Source organism: Chinchilla lanigera, unplaced genomic scaffold (genome assembly GCF_000276665.1).
Source record: "Chinchilla lanigera isolate Chin_1 unplaced genomic scaffold, ChiLan1.0 scaffold00011, whole genome shotgun sequence".
NCBI lineage: Eukaryota > Metazoa > Chordata > Mammalia > Rodentia > Chinchillidae > Chinchilla > Chinchilla lanigera.
In genome coordinates this window covers 6100427-6125767 of record NW_004955412.1, presented here as the reverse complement: position 1 = coordinate 6125767, position 25341 = coordinate 6100427, and the positions used below count along the sequence as shown (strand labels likewise).

The 25341-nt window shown below is 38.2% G+C and overlaps 1 protein-coding gene across 1 annotated transcript; it reads left to right on the top strand.

The window, feature by feature from the left end:
* Window positions 1-7007: 7007 nt before the first annotated feature.
* Window positions 7008-18774, top strand: Mmp13 (matrix metallopeptidase 13). The gene is made up of 10 exons (XM_005377992.2): window positions 7008-7166; window positions 7255-7496; window positions 8132-8280; window positions 8458-8583; window positions 10867-11028; window positions 12198-12315; window positions 13255-13388; window positions 14508-14667; window positions 16542-16645; window positions 17742-18774. Exons 1-10 carry the CDS (start codon window positions 7047-7049, stop codon window positions 17840-17842), a joined length of 1416 nt encoding a protein of 471 aa, XP_005378049.1. The 5' UTR covers window positions 7008-7046; the 3' UTR covers window positions 17843-18774.
* The last annotated feature ends 6567 nt before the right edge of the window (window positions 18775-25341 follow it).

The following is a 25341-nucleotide window of genomic DNA, read 5'->3' as shown; positions in this document are numbered from 1 at the left end:
ATATTTCCCAAATACTTGCTGACAAAAACTTGAATAAATCAGTAAGAGTTACTGTAATTGTTATGTTTATCATTTTCTCCCCCTGCCCCGTACTGGGAATTGAATTCACAACCTTGCACTTGCCAGGCAGGTGCTGTGCCACTGAGCTAAATCCCTAGCCCCATGTTTATCACTTTCATGAATTTTCATGTAAATTCTAAATGCATTGAAACAACCTAAAGTCCAGATTTGAATTTCTCTCTGTATCTGTTATTGCTTGAGGCTTATCCATTGTTTTCCTAGTGTCAAAATAATAGTGCCCCGGCCACCACATTTGGAGCACTTCTCCCAGCCTGACTTTCCTATTCCCCATCCCTCTTCCCTGCTCTATTTTAAGACAGTATTTTGGTTGTGATCATTTCTCTCTCCCCATTAGAGTGTTAGTATCATGAGGACCAGGATTTGGGGATGTTTTCTCACTATCATTTGTCCCCACCATCTACAACATTTCTGGCACACTATTAGCTCTGACATTGAATAAATAAGTGAACAAAAATTCCCACAGCCTCTTAAGTGATGGAGCCTGAGATTGAACACAGTCCTGTTGAATAGAGGCTGCTGTATCCATTCCCTGTGTTAGAAACTGCCCCATTGATACTTAGTGCTATTGGAGTCTCCAGGAGGGTCTTCCTATCAGTGACACAAGCATTCTTCTAGGTTTTTTGAGGCCAAATTCAACAGAGTACGGTATCAAAAAAAGAAGTGTTACAAGCCAATTGTGGTGGTGCATGTCTGTAATCCCAGCACTCTGAGAACCCAACGCAGAGTTTCACAAGTTCAAGCCTACCTGGGAAAATTGCAAGATCTTTCTCAAAAAGAGAAAAAGGTGGGGGGATATAGCTCAACATGAAGGTCTTAGGTGCAATATCCAGCACTGCAATTAAAAAACAAAAAAACCAGTAGTACAGACTTCTGTTGTGACTTTGGGATAATCTTCTCCAAGTAACCTGGTCTAATTACTTTATCTTGCTTCTTAAAAATTGGATTTTTCTGGCATAATAATCTCCAGTTTTCTGAAGAAAAGCTATTGTTTTTCCATTCATTTTCACCTTATCTCCCCAACTGTATAAATGCAATTTATGAGGTAGGATCAAAAACTACAGTGAATGTTTAAACTTCATTTATTGCAGTGAAACGTGCATTTCCATAACCCACCCCCAAATATTTCCCTCCACTCGAGCACACTTATCTCATCATTCCATGTCACTTTCTGAAGCAACCCTGGAAGTCTTTCATGAATGTCTTTAGTTGCAATGTTATGGCTGCCTTGATGTCCTGAATTGGTTCAAAACATTTACCTTTCATGGCCATTTTGACTTTCGGAGAAAGCTACAAGTCACCTGGTACCAGACCTAGTGAATAGGATGAAGACACACTGTAATGTTTTCATTTGATAGAAATTGGTATGGCAGAAGCAATGTATGACATGGAGGGTTGTTGTGATGAAAGATAAAACTACCTGCCCTTTTCTCGGGCCATTTTCTATACACATTGTTTCTTAAGTATTAATCCCTCATAATATTCAGACTTCACTACAGTGTTCCTGGGTATAAACTCAGCTCGCACAATTCTATCACAGTCAGAAAACATAATCGATATCACCTGAATGTCAGATTCTGCTAGATGTGGTTTTCGTTAGCAGGAGGAGAACTGGATGACTTCCATTGAGAATACTGAACCTTAGTCTGAAAGTCACAACCCAACTTCCAGCTTCTGTGATGACCTTTCCTGAGAAGCTAAAATCTGAAGCAGAACAATCACACAGCTCCAATAAAATCAACAAATGCCATTGCTTTTGAGCAGACAAAGCCTGTGGAATAAATTTCGCACTCATAAGCCTCAAGCTCAAGCCTGTTGTTTAAATGCTTAAGAATGGAATCACAGTTGAAAGTAGTCACACACTGTTACTAAGGTTCAAGGCAGTTTCTTGTGTTGAAGTTGCTAGGTTTTCCATTAGCTCCCACTCACACACAGTGCTTGTTGCTTTTGTTTTTCTGATCGTGCCTTAGGTGAAGAATTCATGAAAGACCTGTTTTGGGGAGAATGCTCTCTTTTACTTTGCTCAGAAGAGCAGTTCCTCTGTCAAGATTTATGCAGGCCTTCTTCCCATTGATCAGGTGTGTGCTGTAACTTTTGGTCAGTTTGCTGTCTAGGTGGCCTCTAGTCCCAGCTACACTCTGTCATAGTGAGGGTACCTCTAATCATATATGGAATTCCACCATTCAACATTCCATTCTTTGGCTCTTGATGCTTGCTATTCTTTAATAATCACAAACATTCTCCAGAAGGACAAGGACCACTTGAGGTTTCGACAATGACCGGCACTCTCGGGATGACAGCTCCATAAGGCTAAGGTTCTACTCGGGGAAAGAAAGGAGACAGTGCTTATGGGGAGATGAATTACCAGGGCTTGGGAGAAAGCAATGAAGCCTAAAATAGAAAGATGCAGCAAGAGGATTTGTTATCCCTCACACTAGAACGCCAGAGTAGGAATTCTGTCTGTTTTAATTATACACTCTTGAAAAATGCTCCACAACCAACAAGAGAGTATAAATGATCATGAATAATAAGCTGCACAGCATTTAGTGACATAACTTAGTGAATGTATTTATACTTCGCAAAAACCTATAGATCCATATAGCGAGCTCAGCTCTTTATCTGCATTATTTCATAAAAGCTTCCTTATTACTTGCAGTGGGGAGAGTAAGGCTTAGAGAGATTTAAGAAACTGCCCAAAGTCAAAGCATTACTGGTAGAGCTGGGATTTCAACTGGTGTATCTAATGCGAAGGCCTGTGCTATTAATTTCCTGTGGCACCGCTGATTTAACTAAGGGATCATAAAGGGAGAACTAGAAGAAATAAACATCCGTCCTGGAGTCTACAGCTTAAAAAGGTTTCTTTGTAATTCAGATGCTAATTTGTTATGTCCCTTATGTTAAACATGTTTGTTTGCTTGATCATAACCTTTTTCCCAAGGATCAAGTCCTTCTTTGACTCATCGTTTTAAACATTTTAAAAGCTGAGAGCCTTACAAGGCCACGTGGTGGTACGTGGACATCCCAAGGAGATATGTGAGCTCAGATTCCCAGGAGACACCTGAGGGATGGATACTGCTGCCCACAGTCCCGTTGCCGGAATAAGCACTGTTTTTGTTGTGGACAAGCACGGAAGGTATGAAATCACGCTAGTAGCCAGACTGAGGCAGAAATCTCTGCTGGCAGTTCATGGTTACCATGAATTCCTGGTTATAATTTTCTGAAATTAACTAACTACAGCATACTCATAGAAAATTTAGATATTGATATGTTCAATATGTAGCATCATTAAGATATACTTTGTAAACATTTTGAGCTCATTCTTATGTTTCTGATAGGTTTGATGAAGAAAGGCAAACTATGGAAGATGACTACTCCCAACCGGTTAGTGGTGCTTCTTCTGAAATCGAAAATAAAGTAGGCAAAACCCACCGATAGCGTGACTACCTTTTAATCCTAGAAAGTACAGTTTTTAAAGCCATGAAGATCAATTATAGACTATAAAACAACTTTTAGTATTATACTGCTGCTTGCGTGTGTGTGGATTATCTAAAAAAGCTTAGAGTATTACAGTAATTTATTTTCTTCTGACTTTCTGTTTTCCAAGAATTGTGTAATAACATTGTATATTTTTGTATATCACTTTTTCCAACAGAAAATCTGTTATTTAAAAAAATACATAACGTCTACACTACTGAATTCAACTAAAAGGTGAGACAAGGCTATTTTAAAAATAGAAATTTGCTTCATTGTTTAAATATTAGGGATCTTTAAATATACTGAAATTACTTGTTAAAACCACAAAGACATTTCTCCATTTTTCTAACTTATTTTCATTTCTATTTTTCACTAGCAAACAATCTAGATTTCATTATTTTCAAAGAAATTTGGACAGAGTTGAATTAGAATGTATTTTCTATTCCTAGTCGTTTTCTGTTAAGTATTTAATTAACTCTGTCAGAAGTAGACAATAAATTTTTTTTGGTCAGGATCTTTGCACTGAAGTGCATCCCCAGCTGTTTTCTGTTTTGTGACGTGATCTTTCTAAGTGACTAAATTGCCTAGGCTGGACTCAAATGTATGATCTTTCTGTTTCAGCCTCTCAAAGTGCTGGTATTACTAACGGTATGTGTTTCCATGCCTAGTAGTAAATATTATTTTTAATGAAACAATAAAAATTAAAATTTATTGGGAAGTGAGCCAAGTAAATTAAGTCTTGATATCAGATGTTATAATCTAGCAGAAACGAAGGATTTGTTTCTTATAAGTTCTATTCATTTCTTTTGTGAATCAACCCAGTATAAAGATAATAGCATCTCTGAAGGGCATGAGATTCAAATGTTAAAAATAAATGACCTCCTAAATTGCTGGCCTCCTTTGTAGCTACAGGACCTAAAAAGAGCCTTGATATTTTTGTTGCAGACTGTGGATTATGACACAACAGACTCTGCATAAGTAGGTTGCAAGTGTGGTACTCTTACATCGCAATGTAGGGTGCAAATATGATTAAGTGCTTAAATTCAAATTTAGTTCTCTTTTTAAAGAAAATGTAAACTCACTCCATGGGGTTATAGATAAAACAAAACAAAAAATCAGAAATTAAAACAAACTCAGGCAATGTTTATAAAAAACCCTACAATGTTGCAAAGTCAAATCACCTTTCAGGAAAACAAAGACACCCCTGGCATTCCCAACATAGATGATACAAATTGATCCTTCTCTAAACTGAAGCTAAAATCTTGATCTTAAGGATTTCTTGACTTAACAGAATTCTCAAAATTTTAATCCGACTCAAGTGACAAATTGTATGTGTTAGTTCTAATCTGGAACCACCCTGGATTTTACTAAACGTTTGTTCATGGACATTTGTTTCTTTCATGGGCAATGTTTTGAACTTAGAAACTGATGATGACATACGTTTTTAAAAGTCCCGCATTGCTTATATCTGAATCAGCAATAGGTGAATACTCTTAACTTATTTTAAGCAGTTTTGATTGCTCATCCTGTAAATTTTCAAATTGCCCGGTGATTCAATAAGACTTGTTAGAACCATTTTAAAATACTAGTCCCCCAGCACTAAAGGTGGCATTTGAAACCACAAACTATTTCACCAGAGATAATCAGAAGGCCTGCTTTTCATTTTAACAGTTAACAACCTGAGATAAGGATTCACGTTGGCAAGCAATTTCAAACTTATTATGATGTGATGACACCTTCTGTCCATTATCCAAAAATCACATCTCCACCAACAATCGCCTCTAGACATATAGTTTTATTGTTCTCTTAAAGAACCAATGTCTATTTTAATTTTCTGAGGAATTTTTCTTTGACTCTACTAAATGACAGAATATGTATCAGCATGTTCTCATTTATCGTTTTGTGTTTTTTCTTTTGTGCTAAATAGGTTCTTAAATAGGATAAGAAATTATTAAAACAATAAAGCTGCTCCCTATTGGCATTATTTTTAAAGTTGAAAAACAGTGGCGTTTATTTTGTTTCTCATTGCACTAGTTCTTTTGGCAGGAGATAATACTGAATGATTATAAAAGAGGCTTGAATTTTACCCTTCATCTCCACACTAACTAGTATGGTTAATGCTCAACTAATATTCACTAGCAGGGTAACTCAAAAGGCTTCTTCTGTAGTTTAAACTTGTAAACTGTCATTTTTTATTGCTGACTGAGCCCAAATATAATCTTCAACTCACTGATTGGAAATAATTTATCCTAAGGTTATAGTAGGCTGTATTTTGAATAAAACCATAATAAATTTCCCTCAATTGATTGCTTATATTTCACAGGCCTTTCTGTTGTTTTTTTTTAAAGTACTGGCTACACTAAATTACAGTATTTTTGTCCACATGTTGCAATGTCAGTTTTCTACTCCCTTTAAAACTCTATTCATGCTTCTCTTTGTCTTAATGTGTTGTTGACCCGAGCTTCATTTCATTCTGATTCTTAATTACTTATGTTAACTTGCATTTACTGTATTTAAAGAAGTTAGGTTTAGAGTGAGGGTTAGGGTGAGGGTTAGGGTAAGGTCTCAGTAGAAGTCATTCTGATTAGTTCTTAATAAAATGGAACTTGAGTCAAATGGCCTGGGTTTAAATCCTAGTAGAATTGTTTCTTCACTTTATGGTCCTAAATAAGTATTTAACTTTTCTACATCTCAGTGTATCCATACATAAGATGGAAAACGATCTTCCCATAGTATCTACCTAGGCTGGTGTAATGATTAATTGAGATAATGCCTTTTATATCCAGCATGGAATAATCTCTCAATATGTGTCCCTAAGCATTAGATTTATTGTACTTCAATATAGTTATCTTACCTCTACCTGGACTTGTAGGAAAGTCATGCAGCACTTCATATTTATGGAAAGTTTGTACCAATGTGTTTAAATTATAATCACAGGACTCAATCTTTTATAACATCTCCAAGTTTTCAAGCACGGCTTTAGTATACTTCCATGGGCCTCCAGTAAAAGTGGTTTCCTCTGTAAATAGAGAAAATTTAGTTTAGAATAGAACTCATCAGGCTACAAACATTCTGGAAGCAGGACCAGGTTTCTCTTTAGGGAAGCAAAGAGACCAGAGTGATACTTTTTGCAATCTGAAGATGTCAAAGTCTCTACTCTCCAAAAGAACAAAAGAAATTAATTTTTGCCAATGGAAGTGAAAAATGTACTACTCTCTGCTTCTTCCCACAGTACATGTAAATGTGCTGAGCCCATTTATTTTGCCAGATGGGATTTGAGACCCTGCTGAAACAGGAGATGTCCTCATTTTTGTATTTCCCTCAAATTCGGCCACAAACCACACTTGGGAGAGAAAAAAAAGTCGCCTCGTAAGCATGTTTACCTTCCACTAACAAGGAAGTTGAAACACCCGTAAGTGATGATTCACAATTTCAGTCCTATAAAAGGTCTTTGCTGGGTGAAAGACAGCAGCCTCTAGGCACAACCAGTCAAGATGCGCCCCGCTGCCCTGGCCGCCTTCCTGTTCCTGAGCTTGGCTCTTTGTCGGTCCTTGCCCCTACCCAGTGGTGACGATGATGAGGACCTATCCGAAGAAGACCTGCAGTTTGCAGAGGTAGGGTCTCCTGCCTTTCTTGACGGTGTGGTACATCTCTTGAATTCATTTGCCTTTTCAAAGTAGATCACTCTGGTCTCTTTCCCAGCGCTACCTGAAATCATACTACCATCCCACAAACCTTGCGGGCATCCTGAAGAAGAACGCAGCCAGTTCCATGCTTGACAGGCTCCGAGAAATGCAGTCTTTCTTTGGCTTAGAAGTGACAGGCAAGCTTGATGATAACACCTTAGATATCATGAAAAAACCAAGATGCGGTGTCCCGGATGTGGGCGAATACAACGTGTTCCCTCGAACTCTCAAGTGGTCCAAAATGAACTTAACTTACAGGTAAACCATAGCCTAGTTTGCCTTAATATTAGTCAGTTTTTTCTTCTAGTATTAAATGTCAAATATTAAAAGGAGGCCTTAACTACTTAATTGGAAGCTAAACCTAGGAATAGCTTTAAAGCTGCTGTTGAGAGTATTTGGTATCACCTGTTATTATAACACTAACCCAGCACAGTTTTTCAGTAAAAATATCAAGGTATTTCTTTAAAAAATGATATCAAATAGAAGGAATAGTAGCTTTAGGAAAATTTGCAAATGTAGTAATCAACTGTACTTTACAACAGTGCTTAGAGAGTTCCAAACTATCTAGAAATTTCATGGAGCTATGTAATGTATCTATATTAATAATCTCAAAATTTTAACATGTAAAATAAGCTGCATTATTCATCTGAATATTTTTCATTTATGAGGGCATATATGCAGGTATTTAGAGATACTCAAGTATCTGATTGAACTTTTTACTTCTTATGCTTGTGTGGCATCACAGTTAATAAATTCTACCTCCAGTAGAGCTTTTATAGAAGCCTTTGTATTTCTTAGAATGTGTTCTAAGAAAATATATTTTAAAATAGCTAAGTGTATTCTCAAATGCTCTAGCCTTCCAACATTTAATTGAAACCTCCTCTGTTGAATAGAATTGTGAATTACACACCTGATATGACTCATTCTGAAGTGGAAAAAGCATTCAGAAAAGCTTTCAAAGTTTGGTCCAGTGTGACACCTTTGAATTTTACCAGACTTCATGAAGGCACTGCGGATATCATGATCTCTTTTGGAACTAAAGGTACTTGTGCAGAACTATGTTTGAAACATTTTATATTCTAACCACTTAATTGGTTCCATCTTCAAATCCTCTCTCGGTCATTCATTACATGTACAGTGTTCAATGAAAACTCCCCAAGCCCCCATGCCGAGTACTACTGTACATAATGAGATCCTCACTCTTTGCTTTTGTGTGTAGAGCACGGTGACTTCTACCCGTTTGATGGACCCTCTGGTCTGCTGGCCCATGCTTTTCCTCCCGGACCAAATTACGGAGGAGACGCACATTTTGATGATGATGAATACTGGACAAATAGTTCCAAAGGTAAAATTTTTTATGAAGATATAATTTTTGGCTTATTAGGTTAGGTTAGATAGTAAACCTGGTTGTGCAAAGTTAAGCTTAAAAATAAATTATATTTAGTATATGATTCTATTGTGTAAAAATTTCAGTTTAGCTTATACTTGTTATTGTTTCCACAAGTGACATTTCTGCAAATCAATGTTAAACTTTACAAATGAATAAAGGTTACTTAATTTATCATTGTGGTTCAAAGACACCAATTTGGAAGTAAGACCAGAAGCCAGTGGTTTTCATTGACCTTAAAACTAAATCACTGTCAGCTAAGGTATTGTGACTGTGAATTACCTTTTGGCATGCCGAAGAAGTATAGTCTGAAAAAAAAAAAAAATATATATATATATATATATGGAGAGAGAGAGAGAGAGAGAGAGAGAGAGAGAGAGAGAGAGAGAACCAGTATACACACACACACACACACACATATGGCTCATAACTGAATTGGATGTGAGTCAAAATGTTTTTCCTTGGCAGAAATATTAATGTCATAAGTTCAGTCAAATTTCTGTCCCTCATTACATGAGTTACTTGTTTAAGTTTTATCTGTAGCACTCATTTTATAAATAGCACTCTGGGAATTCAAGATAATGTCTCACTACAAACAGCATGTGACAGGTAAGATGAAGATTATGTGTAGAAGAGTAAAACAAATCTGAGTGTTGAATGAATTCATTTAGTGGTTGCATCTTCAAGGCTCAGATTAATTGGGCTGTTAATTTAGGAAGAAAATCCATAGATAATCCCAATTAGGGTTTATCTTTGGAGCTGGGTAAATCCTTAGTTAGGACAACAAGAGGCAGTTTTCACAAGAGCTGATTATTTCATTATTTATTGAAATAAAAATCATTATTCTTCCCAAGGGTAAAACTGGGTCATAGATGAGTAACATCTCAGTTCTAAAGCCTCCAATCTATATGTGGAGAGGGGGAAGGTGAGAATTTACATATTCATGTTCTGAGTACTTCAAAGGTAAGGATAGTTTTAGGAAGAAACAATAATACCTATCAGGGTTAAAGTAGAATCACAGTAATCCTCAGGTTACTGTAGTTACTATACTGTACAAACACAGGCTTGAATTATTTAACTGAAATAAGTGAAAACATGCACAAACTAATCTAGATTAAATTTTCAGCTAAGGCCGAGAATGGTACCCACTGCTAGTCATTTCAGTAAGGAATTATTATTATTAACTTCATGACATGATTTTTCTGAATCCTACTGCAGTAAGACGTAACAAGAATAAAAAATCTAAATTGTAATAGTGTCTCTTTTAATAATAATGAATTTTTCTCATCATAATTATTGAGGCACATTATTGCTTTATTATTGGCAAAAAAGAGCATTACTGATTATTGGCAAAAAAGAGCATTACTGATTATTGGCAAAAAAGAGAATTACTGATCACTTAGAGCGTATGGTCACCGATTGCCCTGTGATGTGCAAAATTTGCTAAATTAGTTCATTTCCTTCATGCACAAGCTATGACAACAAAGCATTTTTAAGGTCCACTAAACCCACTGGCTCCAGCTTTTATGTGGTCTAAGTAGTAGGAGCCTATTGTCTTATGTATCTTATTTGTTAATCGTTTAGTATTCTTGATTACAATGGAAAAGAGCGGTAACTTGGTAGAAAGAATGACTAAAGGAAACAATGTAAATACAGCAGCATAGTCATGTTCTAGACTAAGGGAAAGCTGGCCAATCACGGTCAGAGTTTCTGTTTTTGAAACTCTAGCATCAGAACATCTCTGGAAAGAACGACTTGGTTGGAATTTGTTCCCAAGTGTACACCCAGAAACTCTACATAGCACATCCTCCACACTTGGGCATTACCTCTGCGAATGCTGTCTCCCAGGGTGATGACCTAGGCTGCACCCTATCTATGCATAGCCCTATGGGACTTCCCTACTGCTGACTCAAGGTCAACTCTGTCTGCTTTCTTCCCCTGCCCTAAAACTACACACAGCAAATCAGGAGTCCTATTGTCTTTACATCAAATCCTTACTGATGGCTAGTTATATGACAGCAATCTGTTGATATCTCTGTAGGCGTTTGACTAATTGTTTAGGCAGCTATAATAAAAGAGAAAAATAAATAAGAAGAATTAAGTTAATACTTGAATCTTCATGCAACTAGATACAATGAAAGAGAAAAGAATTATGGAGAAAATACTGTTTCTTTCCATTAGCTGGTCATTGTAATACCTTATGTAGAAGCATGGTCTCCTTGTTTCTTTGTTTCCTTACAGGCTACAACTTGTTTCTTGTTGCTGCCCACGAGCTGGGCCACTCCTTAGGTCTTGATCACTCTAAGGACCCCGGAGCGCTCATGTTTCCCATCTACACCTACACTGGCAATGGCCACTTTATGCTTCCTGACGACGATGTGCAAGGGATTCAGTCTCTCTATGGTAACTTTTTATTTATCAGTTACAAAAGCAGAATATAATCAGCTGTATACCTAGTTATGCAAGCAGAATAAACCTATACATTTACCTTCTAAATCACTACTGAATTTGCTGCTGCCAATAATGCTGTTCTTATTTTGTTATTAAAACTAGAGGGAAACAGTAGCTGTTTTTTTCTTGCTAAGTCAAAACCAATCCAGTTTGTCAGGGTAGAAATCACTCAAGCAGCCTTCAGTAGTTTTAACCAATATCCTCATGACAGGGTAAGGAATTTTTTTCCCCTCCAAGTTTTCAGTAACACTTACAAAATAATTAAACCTCAGCCCAAACATTTATTTACGGATTACCTGCCATAAATAGAATTAAAGTCACTATTCACAGTCATCAGTGTAAACATTACTGCAGCAAGAGCCCAGAACATTTGCTGTGGCCCCAGCCATCATTGCTCCGTCTGGATTTAAATCTGCTATTACAGCCCACTTAAGGGAAGGCATAAACTCAAAGGTGTCAGAGGAAATTTTCCAGTTTACTCTGCAGTTCTTTTTTGTACTGAGCTACGATGCAGACATTGGTGATGAAGCACAGTGAGCTCAGTGTGGGGTTATGGTACACCCTGGGTCAGTGCAGGTGAGCGGATGTAAAAGTTAGAAACACGGGACTAGCATCAGAGCTGCTGACTCGTCGCTGAGATGCAGCTGCCCTGCGGCCAACTGGGGAAGCAACATCAGCTGAGGTTGACAGCTGGTAAAATAGACATGCAAAAGAGCCAAGATGCGAGCTGCCACAGAGACCAGGTGCCACCAGAAGTGGCTTTCACAGGAATGTGTTTCTCCCAAACCACCGGACAATGAGTTGTGGAAGGTGTGAGGGAAGTTTTCTGTTCATTGCTTTCCCCATTTCTATGACTGACCTCCAGAAATCTAAATTTATAGTCCAGCACAAGCTGAAGGAGTCTTGAAAGTACTCCTCTGGGAAAACCTTGGAAATACTGGAGGAAGGGAGTAGGATTACAGGGCATTTGTCCTTCTGCTGTACCTAGAAGCCTCAGGACTTCCCGCCCTGCCTAGAGGGAGGCTTCTCCTCTCTGTGAGGAGGCTCAGCCTGCTGTCCATGCCTCTCGTCACCCGGAAGGTCAGCCCCGGTAACTTCTCATTTTCCTTTCCTAACCACAGGGCCAGGAGATGAAGACCCCAACCCGAAACATCCCAAAACACCAGACAAATGTGACCCCGCCTTGTCCCTTGATGCGATTACCAGTCTCCGAGGAGAAACAATGATCTTTAAAGACAGGTACTCACGGTTCTTTCATGAATTCTGCACATGACGATAATTTGCAAAGTCGTATCCACAAATTGCCAAAACACCAGTAAAATGTCTAAGGTTCACAGAGAAAATAATAGACTTTTGGCAGTTTATTTACAATTTCAAGTCAAATAAGTGATGGATAAGATCTTCCTTTTTAGTGGATAATCTTAACATTATGCACCTTCCTTTCAATCTTTGATTATAGTCTCTCTTGTAAGATACCAGAGTAAAATAGAAATACAATTTACTTGAAAAACATATTAAAGGGAATTAATTAGTAAGCAGTTACTCGTAGATGTTCGCATGGATGTCCTTTGGCATGGAAAAGGACTTTGATCTGGGGTACATATGTGGAATTTAAGAGACAGAAGTCTTTAAATCTAAACCTAGAGATAATGAAAACGGACATATCATTTTCATTTTCTAGACTTCTGTGTTACGCTTAAGTATTCATCCACCCATCCATTCACTGAGTCCTCCTGTGTGGTCCGATAACATCCACCGCCTCTTCCAGTGGCTCTGCCTGCACTGTGCACCAGGCATTTTCACACATCGTTTTCCCTAGCCCACGAGACAACTGAAAATAGAATCCGAGAGATCCGTGTTTTCTTTCTAAAGCCCGACACAACGCTTGGCACATTTGCTTCTTGCAAGACGTATAAAATGGAAGAAAATATGGTCTCTGCCAAAGAGGACCCAGAGCCTTTCCGAAGGCTTGGGACCTTTCAAGCGTGTGTATCCTCAGCAGGTGTCACGATCGCCCCAACTATAACCGGAACTTAAAGGAATATGGATTCTCCCCCTTCACAAGTGCTAGGGCGCGGTTGCGTTGTCTGCAAGGATGTGGAGAAAAGAGGTTAGCAGGACTGAAACATGGAGTGTAAACTTGTGATGGAAAATTTTCTATTTCTCCTCTTGCATTAGATTCTTCTGGCGTCTGCACCCTCAGCAGGTTGATGCTGAGCTGTTTTTGACAAAATCATTTTGGCCGGAACTTCCGAACCGCGTTGACGCTGCATATGAGCACCCTTCTCACGACCGAATCTTCATCTTTAGAGGTGAGGCGTCCACGGGGGAGGGCAGTGACCAACTTCCTGTTACCACAGATTTCACGAAAGGATCCTTGTGAAAATGTACCCCAGTTAAGAACCTAGTATAACAAAAAAAAACCGGACAGCACCTGAAACTATTCTACCAAATACCTTAAATTTGATATGTAAAAGTCTCATTACTATTTATCATACCCGTTTGTTGCTTCATATCAGTCATTTCAGATTTTTTCTTTCTCTTAAAAATTGTTTACTGAGGAAAATGTAACAGTGTATACCTTGGAAAAGTGAAAGAATATCAACTCGTGATTCCTGTCTCTGTAAATAAGTTAATTTTGTTTTTTCTATTTTCTAGTTTTTTACCATGTTGAATACATATTTTTACTTAACTTCAAAATACAGATACATTTTCATGTTCTATTTGTTTGAGAGAGAATCATGGAAAATTTTCCAAATTGCTGCTATGTTTTCATAATTATAATTTAATATCATGTAAGCATAACATGGTGACATCATTTCCATTATTCAACTATTATAATGTTACAGTGAAGTTCATTTTCCCCCTGGTATTGGGGATAAACTTACTACCTTCTCAATGAGCCGCATCCCCAGCCCTTTGTATTTTGAGGCAGGGTCTCACTGAGTCACTAAGTCGTCTTGTCCTTGGGGTTAAACTTGGAATCTTCCTGCTTCCTCTCACAGAGTCCAGGGATTCCAAGTACATGCCCTCATGCCCTGTTCTAATGAAGTTACTTTTTTAGAGAAAGCAATAACTTATTAACTGATATCAAAGTTGAGTTTCCAATCTCATTTACTGTTCCTATGGTGCTATTTATTCACATAGAAGTTTTAATGTATTTTCTACTCAGCTCCAAACAATATTCAGTCCTAAATTGCCAAATTAATTGTGACACCTGATTGACTATATCCATAGTTAAGCAACTAAGAAATTAAATTCTACTCTTTTCCTTGAGAAATGCTCATATTCTGAAATTTCATAAACATTTTGTCACAAACACTCAGTAGCATATTTCTTACAGTCTTCCTTTGTTTAAGTAAACATCTATATGTATATGAGTCCTCATAGATTCTCTTGGATATGAATTTTTTTCTTTTCTTTTTTTCTAGGAAGAAAATTTTGGGCTCTTAACGGTTATGACATTGTGGAAGGCTATCCCAAAAAATTATCTGAACTGGGATTTCCAAAAGAGATTAAAAAAATAAGTGCTGCCGTTCACTTTGAGGACAGAGGCAAGACCCTCTTCTTCTCAGGAAACCAGGTCTGGAGGTATGGCAGCAAACCCACTGACCCACTTTGCATCATGGGGCAGAGTGAACCCCAAATATCTTTTTGTACTCCAGGTTATCATCTCATGTTATTTTCAGTGTCACACTAAACATTTATTTCTTCTATGTCACCTTCTTCAGGAAGTCCCTCCAGTGTGTATTTAAAAGTCTCACACCCTCTGAAACACACACTCTCAAACACACACTTTCCTGTTCCACCTGATTCAACCATTCTGTACTTTCTCAGCTATTCATTGTACCTCAAACACAGCAAACCATGCTTTTCTACTTTGGCACCGTCATTTCGTCTGGTCTTTCTCCTGGCTTCTACTTCCCACCACTCCTACTTTGCATATGGTTCCATTTCCAGCAGTTAGAGAGGATATCAGAATGGGTAAGGTAAAGACTGGTTGAGAAAGGGCTCCATGTTTGCAGAATTGGCTGATCCATTAGACAGGTGACCAGGAAGGTGACAGACCCATAGTTTGTGGAGTCAAATTTTCTGAAGGACAAATATTTAAACCATATGTAGAGATTCAGGCGGCGTTGACATCAGCAGTATTTAGATCCATCCTACATTAGGGAATGGCAATGTATTGTAGGAATACAGCACTTGAAATCTTTAGCATGGAAACTTTACTCTGTGTGCGCGCGCACACACACACACACACACACAGCCCTGTATATCGCCAGTACCTTTTGAAGTCTTTATTTCTGGCAATGACATTCATACCCTTCTCAAAATTACTGACAGCTTTTACAGGCATGCACACGCGCGCACGCACACGCACACACACACACACACACACGTGCATGCACCCTATGCTGCGCTGGAAGTCTGTGGTTCAGTCAGGATGAATTGCTTACTGTATCTCAAATGCATTGTGTTTTATAGCTTCTCCACTTCCCTTATGAAATTTTCTTTGCTGTGAGGTCTTTTACTGCATCTCTCCCTCTTGAAAGTCTATTGAATATTATTTCGTGTATAAGATCTTTTTGATCGCCCCATTCTGAGGTTACCTCTCTGTTGCCTGTATTCTGGGAGCACTTCGCGTTTATGGCCTCATGACACCTCACTTCTGCTGCCCAGTGCTGCCGTTATGGGTATACACGGCCAAGCTGTCTTGATGGCTACCTTCCACCTGTTGGGAGTGTACCGCAAGGACAGAAAACACTGTCTTTGTGATGGTAGTACGTTCTGGGAGCCTGTTCTTGGCTAATCTGAGAATGTGTTGGTTGGCCAGGGTGTGGTATGGGCAGGGGAGAAGTCTGACCTATGCAGGTAGGGAAGGGGAAAGCTATACTCTTCTTACCTTTAGTATGACCAAATGCTCCCATAACTTTTTAGTACAAAAATTAACCTTAATTTTTTTATTCATTACTGAACTTAGAAATTGTCTGACACAAAGTGGGAGATCAATAGGTAATTGGTCAATGCATACACATGTATTTATTTTATTTTAAGAACACTTTCTTGGTGACATACTTTTATAGCAGATATATAATTTGTGAAATGGGACTGTGTGTGACTATCTATACAATAGGGTGTGACTATCTATACAAAGATGGCCTTTAAGCAAGTCAGCAAATGCTCATCAAACACCCACTATACCCTCAGTAATGTAAATCTTATGAGATGCTTTAAGGGAGCTTAAAACTTTAAAACTTGCTACTTTGAAAAGGTGCTATTATATCCATTGTGCTATTTCTAAACCTTTTTTTCTTTTGAGATGGTTTCGTCATTACCTAGGCTGGCAGTTCTCCTGCCTCAGCCTCCAAAGTAGCTGGGATTAAAGGCGTATACCATCGCACCTGGTTTAAAATAATTTTTAAGAAATACAACTTACTTAAGAGTTTATTTTTCTCTTTAAATAGATATGATGATACTAATCATGTTATGGATAAAGACTACCCTAGACTGATAGAAGAGGTCTTCCCAGGAATTGGTGATAAAGTGGATGCCGTCTATGAGAAAAATGGTAACTAGTTATATTGCATTGATTTACAAGAACAATCTTTTCTGTAGCCCCTCAATTCTTTCCCATACAAAAGATTTCAATACAGTGCTTAGATATACTAACAAATGTGTAGCAGTGAAAGCATTAATCATTTCTGTGTGATTACCTACACAGATAGCAAACAAAAAAATAATCTGTTTAGAATAAATGAGAAATTTACTCAAATATTGTTACTTATATGAGATGGCAAACCTTAAACGTTACCTTAATTTATATGTAAAGACACCAAGTGCAAAGGGTATTGCCAGAACTCCCTCTAAGGGTGGGGTGGGGAATACTTTACATGTGAAGACTCGTAACTGTCATATCCATATAAAGATTTTTTGCCTTCATTATGAAAGTGTATTAGCCTTAACTTACAACATGTGCTAATATCAGTATTTCTAGCATCAAAAGTGGAACTGATGGCAGAATAATTAATTCTAGGTAATAATTAAGGATATCTAGGAACATGTATCCCTTTTTAAGCTATAAGTAATGTATATCTTTTTGCTTTTATTAGTACACGTTTGCCCTACACGACGATGGCTTAAATTCATGGTAGGGAACTGGTACATGCACACAGCACATTTCAATTCTTTTTCCCCTTCCCTCTGCACCCCCTTCTATTTTTCCAGCATCAGGTTCATTTATTTATCTTATAAAACCTTATAAAGTTAATGATCATACACAGATTGAAAACCAAACTAAGAGGGCAAAGAACATATGAAACATGTAAGACAATTCTACTAAGTTAAGGTATATTTTTAGATACGTTGTCTGTGCTGCATTACAATACCTTTTTTTCTCCCTTTTTTTCCTAGTATTGGTCTTTTATTTTGTACTTTATATACATTGAATTTTTCATATAACAGCTATAAGTAATATATTAAAACATTGGTAGGATTTAAAAAGATAAAAAAGATAAAGTTTAGAAAGTTAAAAGCAAAAAAGGGAAAGTTAAAAATAAATGAAATCTAGCAGATTGGATCTTTAATATTAGCTTTATTAAAACCTGATTATTCCCAAACTGAATAATCAGATTCCTGAAATTCTTCCTGTGGTCTTTTTCTTGCAGGTTACATCTATTTTTTCAATGGACCTATACAGTTTGAATACAGCATCTGGAGCAACCGTATCGTTCGAGTCATGCCAACAAATTCTCTGCTGTGGTGTTAAATGTCTTTAAAAACTGTTATTTAAGCTGGAGAGCATTTGGGCTAATACTTCCAGAAGCACGGGGGCAGGGGTGGGAGAAGGCATCGGGGAGAGCTTAGTTCTGTGAACAAGCTTCAGTAAGTTATCTTTGAATCTGCAGTATCTATATGACTCCGCGTGGCTGGAACCACACTGAAGAGTTTCAACATAATGAAGTTGAGTACCTCTAAGAATCATCTGATTCTGGTATGCTATGTGAAAGCAGTAGCTGATGCTATATCCCACAGCAAAATGGGATAGAAAGTCAGTCAATGAGAGCATGGTTTTTAAATGTATTTATAAGAAAACTTATGAAGGCCTAAAGGTAAATTACAATTATATAATTATAAATCATCATTAAAATATGAAATAGTATAAATAGAAATTTAGGGATGTATGTGGTAGCCATACATGAACATCGATACAGGGAAATGTCTGTGATAAATTTGTAGACAACTTTTGAAAAGACAGTTTAGGTGTTTGCACTGAAAAGATTCAGTTGTCCATGCCCCTCTTCACACAGACACTAAGAAAACATCGCAAGTCCTTAAAGAAAGGAGATAAAGACTAATATGAGGATAGTAGATGTGGCCTTGGATTCTGTTTAATTTTTACTTTTGCTAATGACTCAAGGGCAGCTTTCAATAAGATAGATATTCTCTTGCATATTGATAAACAATGAAGAAAGAAACTCTCTCTTTTTATTAAAATATTCCAGATCTTTGAAGTCATACTCTAAACATTCAAATCATTAACAAAATAATTTAGATGATATCATTTTTTCATAATCATTTGATTATTTAACACTAAAAGTGTTGTTTTAACCCTAATTATTTTCATTATCCAGTGTACCATGGATATATAGACTATTTTCTAAAAACTTATATAGAAGAAAATGAAGTACATCTTATGAATTACAAGTATATATTTTAAAACAGAGACATTCAAAATAAAGAAAGTAGTCCACTAGATTGTGGTCCCCTTGAAATAGAGAGCCATGCCTGTCCTTTCTCTTTTTCTCCTCCCTCTCTTTTACTTTCTTTCTTTCTTTCTCCCTTTCTTTCTTTCTTTCTTTCTTTCTTTCTTTCTTTCTTTCTTTCCTTTCCTTTCCTTTCCTTTCCTTTCCTTTCCTCCCTCCCTTCCTTCTTTCCTTCCTTCCTTCTTAGCTTCCTTCTTTCTTCATGCTCTCTTTTAATTCCTCATCACATTTCACAATGCCTGGACACTTGGTGGGTACTGGCCACTCACTGAATATGTGAATGGACACCAAAGGAAGAATTATTGGACTTTGAAACCTTGTTTATAAAAACTCTGGCAAAAAAACCTGAAGTGTATAATTACATATTGTATTAGAAAGTGTTTATGTTGTTTCTAATAAAAAGATATTTTCAACAGAGTTATAATTTGAAGTTCTCAAAACTTTACACACCATTGTTTATTGAATGTACTTTCTTCCTTCCTGCCTCACTCCCTGTCCCCCTCCCCTTCTCTTTCTCTGCTCTTTCCTCTCCTTCTCACCCCTACCCCCTTTTCTTAACTAAATTCAGGATATAGAATTAATTGTACCAGGCTCCATTAGTCACATTCTGTTCAGTCTAGTTCTGAGGAGACCCTTCTTTCTGGGCCACCTTCCCTAGGGGGCGCACACATTCCTCAGTGGAACTCTATATCTAGAGTCAGGAAGACTGAGTTACAAGTCTCCCTCTCCTCTGAACGATGCCCTGTGACTTTGTCCTGGTCATTTCACCTCTGTGGGTCTTACTTCCTCATTTGCAAAATGGCCACTGTGGTGAATTGGGGGAAATGCAGTGGTGTTCAGGGATTCTGGGAGAATGCAGGCTCCCCCGGCTCAAGTTTAGGTCCCTGCTGTTTCCTAAACTTTGTGCTTCCCCAAACGTTTACTAGCAAGCACAATCTTCATCTCAGTTCCCAATAAGGCTGATGTGCTACTGTGAGACAAAACTGTAAGACAATTAAGTTTGGACAGTTAAGTGCTCTTTAGGGGAGAAATAACCTTGTTCTGTGGGAACAGAGGGGACTGCCGGTTCCTTTCTCCGGTGTAACAAACAAAGGCTGCACAGTTTTCACCTTCCTTGACAGTATAGCAGGATTCCTGATGCCCAAGGCTTGCAGCCAGGGATAAGAGTATAGTACAGCCTTGCAGGTCACCCCTGCGCCGGGGTTCCCCCCGCTAACAGCATTCAGCTGCGAACTCCTCTCAATGGGTCAAGCCATGATGAGCACAGCAGCCCACGACCCAATCGCCTTTCAAAAGCCCCACTTCTGAACACAAGAAACCTAGGAGGGTCCATTTTAGGTCCGAACCATAAACAGGCCCGGGAATCTCTGTATTAGCAAGCCCCTTGGCCTCCCGTGTCCCACAGGAAATACCAGAAAGCAGCTACAGACGTGCTCCTTGCTTGTTTCTGAGACAGATTATATAGCTGACTGCAGCGGATTCCATCCTTCCTGCTGCGGCTGTGGGGGCCTTCCGGTCTACACTTCTTTCCGCTGTCTCTGTTGCAGACTCCCACATTAGAGGCTACCGTAGTCCTGTGCGGGAGAGATCGTCTTTGCCGAGCAGGTTTCCCAGACCTTGCTTGGACACAGAATATCTTACTTTATGTATTAGCCGGAGTTCTCCAGAGGACAAGAGTAGAATATTGTAAGAGGGGATTTATTAGACTGGCATACGTGGTCAAAGGCTGAAAAGGTCCACAACAGCCGTCTATGAGATGGAGAGTTGGGGAAATCAGTAACTACTCAGCCCACGAAGCTGGAAACCTCAGAACAAGAGGGACCAGTGGTGCAGCACGGTGTGAGGGTGCAGGCCTGAAAACCTCCTTCAGAGTCGCTGGGAAAAGGCTCCATTCAAAGGTTGAAGTATCTAGTGCCTGATGTCCATAGTCAATGGCAGCAGCACAAATGCACCTGCCCAAGAAGCCTAGCCTGTGCATACATGCAGTCTCCCTTCCTGGCCTGTGATACCCGCTGAACCCCCAAACGGCTGGCAGTGCTGCCCACCGTCAGGCCAAGTCTTCCCCACATAGTCCCCTGAGCCACATACTTCATGCCCTAATATCCCTCCCTGAACTGTGCTTTGCTACCAAATCTAAGCCCTAGGCACACAAGGTACGTACCTTGATTTTAAGGATCCTTCCTGAGACTGTGTCATTTACAATAGTTCCACTAGGTGCCAGCAGCTATGCTTTTTTTTTTTTATACTGAAATGTTCCATTAATTTGAATAAATCTCAGAACAAATGCTGTGTTTGTTAATGTGGGGATGAAGAAGTTGGCCAAATCACCGATTATGCAATGCTTGATTTTATGTAACTGACTTCAATAAGATTTAATTGCTTTGAATTCAAGAACACTTTGCTCCAGTTTTCTTAGTCACGTGTTTTCGTGTCACTCATGTCACAGGCGTGCGAGTGAGCGTGGTGCCTCACGCCACCAAGATACGTAACAGACGGAGGGGTTCAGGCTTGTCAGTCATCACGGGCCTCTCGGTGACAGACTCCAAGCAATGTGAATCACAAAACATACAAAGTGCACAGAAAACAGCACCCAAAGAGAAACCAAATGAGCTCTATTACAGCAGCAAGAGGGAAGAAAATTCAAGCTAGCAGGCATGATAAATCTTGTTTTCCAAAGAAAAGAAATGAATACTTGCTTGCCACCTTAGACAATGTCAAGTTTAGAGGAAAGGGGTATTTAAAGTCTCAAAGTTCTCTGCCATATGGCTTTGTTTTTCTAATGTTTTGACTTTATAACTGACATCCTAAATGGTAATCTATTAGGACTTCCTGATACCCTGAAGTGTGTGAGATGTGGATCGAGGGTTAATTGGTTTGGTGAAGTAGACCTCGCTGTTTACAAGGCACCCAAACTGAGCTGCAGCTAACAGGGACCTCTGGAAAAATCAAAGTGATCTGAATTTAGAGCAACGACACGGCTATTTGACAGTCAGAAAAAATTCAAAAGAAAAGAGCACGACAAGCAGTCAGATTCCATAGGGCTGTCCCTGGTGCACCTCTCGCTGATACAATGACCGAAAGGAGTCAGAAACCAGAAGTTAAAGAGGCCCAAAAGGAGCAGGCTATCAGGGCCTCCGAGGCAGCAAACAGGGCTAAGCAAGCACTGAAATAGACCACGACGGCTGCTGCTGAGGCAGCCCACAAAAGCAGAAGATCGGGAAGCCTGTGCAAGTTTCTGCTCCCTGAGCTGGTGGAAAATACTAAATTGGCAGATCAGATTTTTAAATAAAGATCTGTAATTCTAAAAAACAAAACAAAAAGCTTTATACAAGTTTATCATGTGTCTTACCTATGCAAAATCTCGGAGACATGAAATTTCTCTTCCGTGTGTGAATGCAAACAGGTCAAATTCTACTCCATACATATTCAAAATTAATATAACCTACTCTACAATTAATCACTACTCTACAATTAATAATGTCAGCACACATCAACAGGGCAAAGAGAAGTACTCAACATCCAGAGAATTGCCAATCTCATAAGTGTTGGTTGTAATGGGATGAGACTTGTGATTCAAATCTACCTGTTATCTTACAGTTCTTTACAAGTGATGACATCATCACACCCATGTCATAACTTTATGCTCGATTAAAGGACATTGATAAAACATCCTTAAATGTGTCCCTGTCTTTTGCACCAAAACCATTTAAAATTAGCAGCTAAGAGGTTTTCTTTTGGAGCATTTCTTTTTTTTTTTTTTTGGTTTTTCTCCGGTACCAGGAACCGAACTCACAACCTTGTGCTTGCCAGGCAGGCACTTTTGCCGCTGAGCTAAATCCTCAGCCCCTTTGGAGCATTTCTTTTTCAGTGAGTATGCACACCATCAGCTTTCCCTTCCTTTAAACCCACCTGTCCTTTAGTGGACTGGGCACTAAAAGATAACACAGTACAGGTAACAAGCAAAGCAGTTTTTTTTTAATTTTAAAAAGTAAAAGTCTGACAAAACAACAATAAAGACAAAATTAAAACAACATGAAAACAACAAAAATGATACATGACCTCAAAACAAAATGATAGAAATTTACAGTGGTTGCTATATTACATACTGTTGACGTCAATGAAGTTGCTCAGTCCACCAGACATAAGAAGGTAAGACTGATCAAACAATCAAAACAGTAACAAGTAAAAAATAAATAAATAAAAAATAAAACATTGGAAATGACGCAGAGCTTCACCATACAAGATGGAAGGCGTTCACCAATGGTTCTTACATTGCACATTGTTTTCAGATCAGTCATTCTGATCACCAGATTCAAGCACGCAAAACTGGTCAAGAGAAAAGAAAATTTTAAGCATTGGCTGTTCCTTCCAATAAACCATAGACGTTAGCAATACACCAATTTCAGATATCCTTATATATACATATAAATTTTGTTTTTCATTAAAAAAAATAACAAAAACAAATACATGAATAAAACAGCATAGAGAGTAATAAAATGATACAGAATTTCAAAACATGGTGATAGGATATTAACAATGGTTGTTACATTACGTAATGCCATCTTCAAAATGGTTGCACATATAACCAGATATAGACATGCAAAGTTCATCAATTACACATTAACAGTTCCTTTCAATAAACCAACAGATATTAGCAGTACAATTATCCTAGCTATCCTGTGTATATGTATACATATTTTTCCCTCTTCTTTCTTTTTCCTCTCCCCTCTTCATCCCAGCTGCTCTTTCCTATTTGAGTAGTTTCTGTTCCCTTTCACAATATCTATTGTACCTTTCAGATTTTATTTACTCTTTCAGGTTCTTATAGTAGGGAGGAAATATGATGTTTACACATGTGAATCTGATTTATTTCACTAATGAGTATGGTCTCTAGTTACATCCATTTACCTATAAAAGCCTCTAGTTTATCTTTATAGCTGAGTAATACTCCATTGTATAAAAATACCCCATCTTTTTTATCCATTCCTCAGTTGATGGACATTTGGGTTGTTTCCAAGATGTAGCTATTACAAATTGTGCTGCTATAAACATGGGTGCACATATATCACTGTGGTATGATGTTTTCAGTTCTAGAAAAATACCCAGGAGAAGAATAGCTGGATTGAATCCTAGTTTACTGAGGAATCTCCATACTGATTTCCCCAGTGGTTGCACCAGTCTACACTCCCACCAACAGTGGAGAGTTCCTTTTTCCCCCACACCCCTCCAGCATTTGTTATGAGTTGATTTCTTGATAACAGCCATTCTTTCTGGGGTGAGATGGAATCTCAGTGTTGTTTTAATTTACATTTCTTGAATGACTAATGACGTTGAACTTTTTTCATGTATTTATTTGCCATTTGTATTTCTTCATGTGAGAAGTGTGTAATCATCTCAGATGCCCATTTTTGCAGTGGGCCTTTGAATTTTGGAGGCCTGACTTTTTAAAAATCTTTATATATTCTAGACAGGAGTCCTTTGTCTGAGGAGCAGTTGGATAAAATATTTTCTCAAGTCATGGGTTTTCTTTTCACCCTGTTGGTGATTTCTTTTAATGTGCAACAACTTTTCAATAAGATGAGATCCCAGTTGTTGATTCTTTGAAGTATTTCCGGTGCAGTTTTTTTTTCGTTCATGAACTCTCTATCTACCCTATGTCTTCAAGACTTCCACCTACTTTCTCTTCCATTAGATCTAGTGTTTCTGTTTTAATATTTAGATCTTTAAGCCATTTTGACTTTATTTTGGTGCATGGTGATAGGCTTGGGTCTAGTTTTAGTCTTCAGCATGTTGGAAGCCAGTTTTTCCCGCACCTTTTATTAAAGAGGCTGTCTTTCTTCCAGTGAACATGTTTGGCTCCTTTATCAAAGGTAAGGTGTCTTTGTCTTTGTGGTTGTGTCTTCAACTTCCAGTCTGTTCCATTGATCTTCAGGTCTGTTTTTTGGTCAATACCATGCTGATTTTATCACAGTAGCTCTGTAATATAATTTCAAATCAGGGATTGTGATACCTCCTGCCTTGCCTTTGTTACCCAGGATTGCTTCTGCTATTCTGGGTCTCTTCTGGTTCCAGATAAATTTTAGGAATGTTTTCTCTAAGTCTGTGAGGTATACCAATGGCATTTTCATTGGAATTGCATTGAATCTGTATAACAATTTTGGGAGTATGGCTATTTTCACAGTGTTGATTCTTCCTATCCATGAGCAAGGAATATCTTTCCATTTCCTGAAATCCTCTTCAATCTCTTTTTTCAGAGTAGTGTAATTTTCACTTGTATAGATTTTTTGCTTCTTTTGTTAGATTAATTCCTAAGTATTTCAGTTTTTTGGATGCTACTGTGAAAAGGATGGCTTCCCTTATTTCTCTCTCAGTATGTTTGTTGTTTGTGTATAAGAATGGTACTGATTTTTGAGTGCTGACTTTGTATCCAGCTATGCTACTGAATTTGCTGATTAATTCTAGGAATCTTTTGGTGGAGTTTTTGGGTCTTCTATGTAGAGTA

Coding starts and splice junctions, on each gene's coding strand:
- Mmp13 (XM_005377992.2), top strand. CDS start 7,047: ATGCGCCCCGCTGCCCTGGCCGCCTTCCTGTTCCTGAGCTTGGCTCTT. Junction 8,281..8,457: donor GATCTCTTTTGGAACTAAAG/GTACTTGTGCAG, acceptor TTTTGTGTGTAG/AGCACGGTGACTTCTACCCG. Junction 8,584..10,866: donor CTGGACAAATAGTTCCAAAG/GTAAAATTTTTT, acceptor GTTTCCTTACAG/GCTACAACTTGTTTCTTGTT.